The sequence below is a fragment of the Colobus angolensis genome, unplaced genomic scaffold, assembly GCF_000951035.1.
Source record: "Colobus angolensis palliatus isolate OR3802 unplaced genomic scaffold, Cang.pa_1.0 Scaffold214, whole genome shotgun sequence".
Taxonomy (NCBI): Eukaryota; Metazoa; Chordata; class Mammalia; order Primates; family Cercopithecidae; genus Colobus; species Colobus angolensis.
The window spans coordinates 1,811-10,909 of NW_012115311.1; the positions used below are offsets into that span (position 1 = coordinate 1,811).

At 37.3% G+C, this 9,099-nt stretch overlaps 1 protein-coding gene across 1 annotated transcript in view; it reads right to left on the bottom strand.

Annotated features, from left to right (window-relative positions):
* Window positions 1-940: 940 nt before the first annotated feature.
* LOC105512555 (diacylglycerol kinase eta) overlaps window positions 941-9,099 on the bottom strand; it is a gene marked incomplete at its 3' end in the record, with an annotated part of 38,824 nt that continues 30,665 nt past the window's right edge. The window contains exons 6-11 of the mRNA XM_011943036.1: window positions 8,969-9,075; window positions 8,219-8,344; window positions 4,324-4,426; window positions 3,087-3,246; window positions 1,208-1,316; window positions 941-1,080 (exon numbers count right to left, since the gene is read on the bottom strand). Coding sequence (XP_011798426.1) covers window positions 941-1,080; window positions 1,208-1,316; window positions 3,087-3,246; window positions 4,324-4,426; window positions 8,219-8,344; window positions 8,969-9,075 — 745 coding nt within the window. The remainder of the gene's footprint in view (window positions 1,081-1,207; window positions 1,317-3,086; window positions 3,247-4,323; window positions 4,427-8,218; window positions 8,345-8,968; window positions 9,076-9,099) is intronic.

The window sequence follows — 9,099 nt, forward strand, 5'->3', positions numbered from 1 at the left end:
TCAACAAAAGAATCAACTATTACAGTATTACCTTATGACAGGCAAGGTTACGATTAATTAGGTTATAGCCCATCTTAGAGTAATTATATTTCAGATTGGTGGCTCCCTGATGAAATTTTGTTATTTTCGGGAAGAGTTCCACAGATGACTAATTCTATCAAAGTTGTTTTGATTTATGCTACCTCAAGTTGATCATATTTTGACATCTGTCTTCTACTGACATTGGGGGATGAGGAGTGACTGGTTACTGAGTCCTGTTGTTTCTTATACCCAAATTCTAAACACCTCCTCCATAACACTCAGGGTACACATTGTGGTTTCTTTTTTATACATGGACATTCAGAGAGAAAGCAATTAAGAGATGTAATCAAGAACAGCATAAACACAATGATAGTCCCTTCATTTGAAGCTATCTTCCTAACACTTCCCTGTCCCTGGGAAAGGACTGCTTATATTTTAACATATGTAGTTCTTATTGGATCAATGCATTCTTAATATATATGTTTAAGAGGAGATATTCTAACAAATCTAACGTTTATATGTCCTCTTTGGCTTTTTGGAAACCACACGATGACAGGAGGCTACCTAATATACTCATCAAAAGGTCCCCTACAAAACGAACTATTTTAGTTTTCTGATCTGAACTGTAATTAAAAGTAAATAGTAGTAACATAGCCTTCTATATTTAAACTAATGAGTTCCTCAGACTAGTTTTTTATAATTCATTCATTCGCTATAAAACATCTTTATTGAGTGTCTTCTCTGTGATAGGCCCTGTTCTCCATCTCAGGTATTAACCAGTGGACAAGATCAGAAAGGCTCTGCCTTTGTGGAGCTTCTAGTCAGTACAATTTATTAATAAATATTTATTAATAAATCATTGAAAAATGATTTCAGTATGCCATTTTCCATCTAGTTGTAGAAAAGAATTCACTTTTACCTGTCCAACATTTTGGTACTGGCTCGTTCCAGTTTCTCTAGGATCTGAGGAAGCTGGGTGTCGTCGTCATATGAACCTCCCCAGCCAAGAACTCGGGCAAGGTCATTTCCTGTACCCAAAGGCAACACTCCCAGCTGACACTGAAAGAGAGTGCAACAGGGTGACTTTCAGACAAGTTGAGAAATAGGGACTACTGCTTTCTGCACCTCTTGTAAGTATGTTAGTATGCGTTCATGTTAACTGGCAAGTAAAAGAATTAGCACTTGCCTGTTTATTCAAGTTGAGCTTATCGATTTCTGACAAAACCCAACCTACACTTCCATCACCTCCACAAACAAGAATCCGGAAATTGTCAAACTTCTGAAATAATCTTAAACTGAAAGCAAAAAGGATTTTATTTTAGTATAAAGAAATAAAAATCACTTTCCTCAATTCTTTGTTATTCTGTATCAGTATTCATATTCAGATTAAATATAAGAACTCCTACTTACATGTTAATTATACCATAAACATTCATTGAAGTGTAATTTTAACTCAAGAAAACTTCTGAATCATAAGGAGGAAAGGGAATGATAAGTAGAAATGAAGATAAAATTAGGAGGAGTGGGGGTGAGAAATGAGAAAACAAAATAGAAGCAGAGATCAGGAAAGATAAAGTAATACAAGATGGTGGAAGTAGTGGTTCCTCTCTTTCTATTACAATAAATTCTTTCCTTAAGAATTACAAACCATGGGTAAGGAATCTACAGTGCTGAAGCTAATGAGTGATGCCTCGGCAGTTCCTAAAGACACCAATCAATGTATTGCTCTCAGGACTCCCAACTGGCTTTTTCTCCTCTTCTTCTCCTATTCTCAGGTCCATCCTTCTATTTTACCTCATCTCAACTTTTGACACATCCCATCTCCTAAATGTACCTTTGTACACTTACTTCACGTATTATGGAAAATCTGAAAAATATTAGAGGGATAACCTCAGGAAGTTTCACCAAGAGAGGTCCTTGGAGCCTTCCAGGACAAATGGGAAAAATAAATCAAGACGATAAGACAATAAGACAATGGAACTATAAAGGATTATAAAATGGATGTGTTAGAAAGGGGGACAAAACTACCCTAGCATGGCAGAGACAAAGAAGGTGAGAAAAGGAAACTGTAGCACCTCAGCAGAGGAAAGGAAGGGCAGTACACATAGATAAGGAGGAAGCTGGGTATAAATGAACAAGACCGACATCCATGTGACCAGAAGGGCCTGAGACTTAGCAAGATAAAGGCAATGGAAGCGGGAAGGAAAACTCAGGAGGCAAAAGTAAACAGAGGCACCAAGAGAGAAGGAAGGAGACAAACAGAGAAGACAGACAAAGTGTCACATTACAAAACACAAAATGCCTTTTCAGGCACTGGTATCGAAAATCCCATTTCTACTTCTGCGTTCATGCTTTGAGGTAACGGTGGAACCCAAGAGAAAAGCTGAGTTGCCATAAGTAAATCACATAGAGGTTTGAAGGCCCCTGGTTCAGAAGACATAATATCGCCTCTTAAGAAAAATCATATGCATACCCTAAAAATGTATTGAAAGTGCCAAAAGGTATATTTTCCCTCAGTGAAAATACTACTTAGTTCATTTTATCTTACAGATTGTAAGTTATACGACATCCAGAAAGCTGAAAGGAATCATCAACAAAAGTATTTCTTTATCATTTACATGAACTGAGTCTGAGATCCTTGAAGAACTGCCCTTGACAGCCATGACAGTCCCTCTACTTTGGTTTAATAATTGATTATTTATATTACATATAAATCAATATCAGCCCTCCATGCAAATCACTTTCTAATATTACTTTATATTTCTATATTTATGTAAGTTGATCTTTCTTGGAGCTAAAGAAATTGTTAGTATTGTTTGATGTAGAATATATTGTAAAACATTTTCTCAACAAATTTTGGAATTGAGAAATTTCAATAGAGTTTTGGAATTTATACAAGACAGTTGTATAACTATCCAAGAGGTTGTGTTAAAACTTATAATTAGAGCTTTAAAAACGAGGGAGGGATCTAGAGGAATCTATAATTTTCATGAGCTGAAAAACCAGACACATTTAACACCTAGTCCTACATTGTATTCAAACAAGATTTATCAATAAGCAGTTACCCTAAATGAGGACCTCCATTCATTAAATCAAACACCTGAGCCGGATTTAGCAACTGTTTAAAGCGACGAAGGAACTTGACTCCCTGATTATCTCCACTCTTAGAATTGACAAAAACCAATAGAGGACTAACACAGAACGAAAACGTTGCTCTACAGAAACCTGTGAAAAAAACACAATACAAGATCAATACATACGGCTTTCTCTTTTAAATTATCAGCAAGCTTTCAGATAAAAGAAAATAAATTTATAAAAACTGGAGCATTAAGTTATAATTTAGCTCTCCAAATAGAGATAGGTTAACTATATACAAACCTATATATTTGTATGTAATTCTTATGTTTATATTCAATATTTCAAAGTATTTTAACTGCTCCTTTCTGAAGTCTGAGAGAATATTTTAAAATTTATAGTAAACAAAATCAGGGCTTAGGTTGGGGGAGAGGGCTGTTAATAGCATAGGTTTAAAAAAAGTCACATATTTTGAGGTTTATAAACTTACATCTTCAGGTTTATAAACTTATACCTAAGATATCTATTGGCATAAATTAAATGAAAAGTTTGAAAAGCAAAAAGCATGATATCAATGCAAGACATTAATAATAGCACAGTTCTCCCTATGTATTCTTGGGGAATTGGCTCAGGAGTCCCACGAATATCAAAATCCACAGTTGCTCAAGTCTGTTATATAAAACAGTATAGTATTATACACGGTGAAACCCTTTGTAATATGCTTTGCTTAGAAGGAAGTAATTAGTATGTAATCCCAAAACTAGTGTTGTAGAGGGGCTCCTCAGCACTTTACAGTTAAGTTGTAAGATTTTGGGAAAAGCGCATTTATAGGAATATAAATTCCTACAATGAAATTACAGAAAAACAGATTTTAATAACAGCCATGCTAATAGGCAGTTTCAATTATAGAGGAAAAAAACACTTATAAAAATTAACCTTTTCAGATTGTATTGCAGTACAGAGTAATGATCTTATTTTATTTACTAAAACATAAAATCTAAAAGTCTTACATACAGTAATTTCGCCAATGTGTTAATAGGTATTCTACAACTTTCACTTAAATATATTCTTTTAAAAATGGAATGTACTTTCAGCAATTGAAATGGAATTATTTTAGAAAAACTGACTACAAAAGTCAATGATAGGTATAGTTATTCTAGGAAAAGAAGTATATATATCAATATTAAATATACCAGAAATATACATACTTACACTACTGCTACATACCATCGGAATCAGTGCTGTTTAGCGCAATTGGAGGTATGATAGATACTTTACATTGACCAAGTGGACATATTGGATGGTATAAATCTTTGCAGGCAGTGTGTACCTAATAACAAACAAATATACCTTCAAGAATCATAAAAATCATGTTTTGCCATTACAAATCACATCTAAGGAACTGATAATCTAGAATCAACTGTACCACAACATGTTCAGTAATTCATAAACTACTTTTTAAATGGTATAATATTTATACTTAAGGAAATGACTAAACATTTTAGAAATGGGTATTTGATTTTGGTCCATGTGACCAATTCTTGTAATTATCTCAGAGAAGAATATATAGTTAATGAATAATTGGTGAAGGCAAGGAGAGAGGAAGAGAAGAGGCCAAGCGCAGAGGAAGGGAGGCAGAGGAGAGAAAAAGAAGGGGAAAAGGAAGAAGGAGGGAAACTAACCAGCGTGTTAATATCATTGCCCATAAAATAAATTGATGACAGAACATTTATTTTGTTTTAATAAAAATTCTTATAAAATTTAACAAAGATAAAATCTGTAACGTGCCTGCTTTTTCTGCAGTAATCCTATAACTTTCTATTCACATTTCCCTATCATTAAAGTTACAAGTACACCCATGCTTACTTTCTCAGCTGGACTGCTGCTGTGTAAGGTAAAGGAAAGTGATGCCTATCACAGGCACCCAGTAAATGTGTTTTCAGTAGAAATGAGTTTCATGGTCATGCAAGGATATGTTTTGTTCTCTATTGAGAACAAAAACAAGGATAACTTATTAAGCAGGACCCAGGCAACTTAGGATACTTTGTGTACTTGTCTGGAGAGCCTTCTAAATGTTTTAACCAGTAAAAGCAGACACTTTTCATCAAGTTCTTATTTAATATGACTTTATTTTATTAGCCCTTTTAGAAAACTGGCATAATTAAACCTGTATTTATCAAACTTTTGGGAGAATAACTAAAATTTAATAGTAATTCTAATTCTGGTGGTGACCTGTTTTTAGACAGTTTACTATTATGCTTTACAATAATTAACAATCCAAATGCATTTTAGAAAAATTAGCACACACAGATAGCTTTAAAAGTAATTTTAAAATGTATGAGAACCATGGAGCAAAACAGAAAGATATTTATAATAATGCTAAATAAGAAAAGCACATGATCAATTTATGTCTTCACAATTTTTACAGAAAAGGTAAAACTATGTCCACAGACCTGGATGACAGTAGGAAAAATTATAAGTTGATTCATTAGGCTTGTAGGGCTATAGGCTTTTTGATTTTGTTTGTTTTCTTTTTTTACTACACAGACTATGTTTTAGGCACTAGATATCCTGCTATTAGAAACTCATGTTTTTGTTTGTTTGTTTGTTTGACATGGAGTTTCACTCTTGTTGCCCAAGCTGGAGTGCAATGGTGCGATCTCAGCTCACTGCAACCTCTGCCTCCCGGGTTCAAGCAATTCTCCTGCCTCAGCCTCCCGAGTAGCTGGGATTACAGACACCTGCCACCACTTCCAGCTAATTTTTGTATTTTTAGTAAAAACAGGGTTTCACCATGTTAGCCAGGCTGGTCTTGAACTCCAGACCTCAGGTGATCCACCTGCCTCGGCCTCCCAAAGTGCTGGAATTATAGGCGGTCATGTTTTTTATTTTTTATTTTTTAAGATGATGTTTCGCTCTTGTTGCCCAGGCTGGAGTGGAACGGCACAATCTCGGCTAACTGCAACCTCCAACTCCCAGGTTCAGGCAATTCTCCTGTCTCAGCATCCCAAGTAGCTGGGATTACCGGTATGCACCATTGCATCCAACTAATTTTTTTGTATTTTTAGTAGAGACGGGGTTCCACCACGTTGGTCAAGCTGGTCTCGAACTCCTAACCTCAGGAGTCAGCCTGCCTCAGCCTCCCAATGTGCTGGGATTACAGGCATGAGCCCCTGTGCCAGGCCAGAAACTCATGTTTTAAAGGCAAAATAATATGTAAACAGGCAAATGGTTGTGTATAAGAAGTGCAAGACTAGGGGAGGTGCTATAAGGTGATGGTAGCTCAGAAACCAGCATGCTGAATTTACACAGGGTGGGGCAGGGATGATGTCACAAGGTGAAATTTGAGTTTGCCAGGAAAAAAGAGAGAAAAGGCATCCTACCTTCTACCATCTGCAATACCACTGCTGTTCTAGTTAAGAAATGTTTAAACGTTAGGGGTGAATAGAATGAGCAAGTAATAAGCCTAATTAACTCCTGCTGTTAAAGTTAACAGAGTTTAAAAATTACTGACTTTTTTTAAAGTAAAGATATACATATTGCACGTAAAGAAAATTTACATAAAATCCTTCTAAAATAATCCATCACACATGATGTGTTTTCTATTTTTTTTTTTTTTTGAGAGACAGAGTCTCGCTCTGTCACCCAGGCTGGAGTGCAGTGGCACAATCTCAGCTCACTGCAACCTCTGCCTCCCAGATTCAAGCAATTCTCCTGCCTCAGCCTCCTGAGTAGCTGGGATTATAGGCGCGTGCCACCACGCAGCTAATTTTTGTATTTTTAGTAGAGACAGGGTTTCACTCTCTTAGCCAGGATGGTCTCGATCTCCTGACCTCGTGATCCGCCCACCACGGCCTCCCAAAGTGCTGGGATTACAGGCGTGAGCCACCGCGCCCGGCCAATACATTGGAAGTGAACAGTTGAAACTCTAGAAGTAAAGAAATCGACTTTACTAAATGTACAGGCCAATAAAAATAGCAGGAAAATTTGCTATCAGTGGTTGTCCTCTCAAAAACAAACCTGAGGTGGGATGATGATTTTAAATCTTGTTTATGGGAAGAATGAATTCCTTTAAAATAAAAAAAATGGCATAAGAAGGTTTCAGGGGCTAGGCTTGCACTAAGATTCTAAAGCGAGACACCTGTTACAGTCTATATATTAGATTAAATGAGATAAGAGAAAAAGTATTAATAACATATCTAAGGCTAGTAAAAGAGGCAATCAATGAAGACTAACAAAAGCATGAGGACAAAGAGAAGAAACACAGATTCACCTATCAGGTCTAACTAAAACGTTGTAGGACTTATTTTCCTTTGTGGCCTATCAGACAATCTCATTGATTAGGAAAGCAATACATCACACATCTCTTACATTTGCGGATCTACACTATACATACCCAAAACAATAGTTTTTCCACATGTTAAAATTTGGGGCCGGCTTCCAAATTTCAGCCAGCAATGTTAAAAGACAAGACTCAAAACCACCAAATAAGTCAGCCCCAGTGCAAGGCAATCACTATCATCGTACAACAGCATCGCCCAGTACTAAGATGAACACTCACACCCACGACCTCCTCATCCTGCAGTTTTTCAGTCCCATGCCACTGTCTGCGTGACCTCTTTCCTACTCCGACTGTCCTCACACAGTCCAGAGGCCCTGTCCTCACTGTATCTGGCATAAACAATCAGCTGTTGGCTTCATGTTCAGCTGCATATGTTGTTCACCTCTGTCAGAGAGCACTGATAGCGTTGTAGCAAATTTACATTTTGCACGTCAACCAAAATTTGGTGACACACCAGAGAAGGGCTTTCAGGTAGTAAAATAGGCCCGAATATAGCAAACCACTTTGTTGATAAAGCAAAATGAAAAAACAATAAAACTATGAATAGGAGATCTTGAGGCACAGGATATGGAAGAACAAGAGTAAGTTTTACAGGGCATTTGAAACAATGACCAGACTAGGAGGACTATACTGTAAGGAAAGAAGAATGTCACCATGGGGTGCGTATGCTACCAGGCTCAGCTCTATCATAAATTCTTCGCCTTGCCTCTACGCCAGGCGGATGACAAAGTTAGGGAAAGAAGCTAATTAACAAGGATGAACTGATTCCAAAACCCTCACCATTGTCTTACACCACAGGCATTTCCAATCCTGTAGACGGAGAACACTGCCACACGTTTTGTCGCAGACAGCACACTTGGCACTTACAGGCAGGTTGCCCTCGAGCCACTGGTGAGGCATCGCCACCTGTGGAGAAGAAAGAAAGGGCAGCCAGGTGAAGACTGGTGGACACCAACCTTACCCCAGCGGAGATTTTGCATCATTTCTCACTCTAGGGGATCAGCAGTATATTTCATGCACAGCATTCACTCATTTACCCCACATGTATTGAGCATCTACTATGAACGTTCAAGCAATATAAAAGTAAGGTAAAGGCTTGCCCCTCAGGGTTTAGCTGAGGCATGTAAAGGGATGACAATAAAGTGATTACTAAGCGTTACCAGAAATCCATATGCATGGTGCATTGGAGGCAAGGTTTTGAAAGCAGAGGTGTGCTGTTGGGAGGCAACCCCAAAGTCTGAAGACTGAACATCTCAGCTAAGCCTAGGCATCTCAGAGTTCATCAGAGGTCGACAACAACAGCCCAGCACAACGGCCACTTCTAAGCTGTATTCACAACAGATTTCCTTCAAAATCTAAGAACTAAAGGAAGCTATGAAGGATTGAATTAAAAATAAAAACTCGGAATCAAACAAAGCTTCTATGAAATCCTAATAATAAGCATTCCTACTTATCTTTCTCAGCTTCCACAAGAGCAGAACATAAAAGAGGAGTTACTGGGAAGAGAGCAGAGACAGAGCAGCAGCTTACGCCATCTTCATCTTCTATAATGTCCTTCCCAATGGAGGCCAGGGTAGTCCATTTACAGTTATTTGTTGCTCTCACTGCACATCTTTTGTGAGCCTTGAATTTACACACTAAAAAAAAAAAAAAAAAAAAAA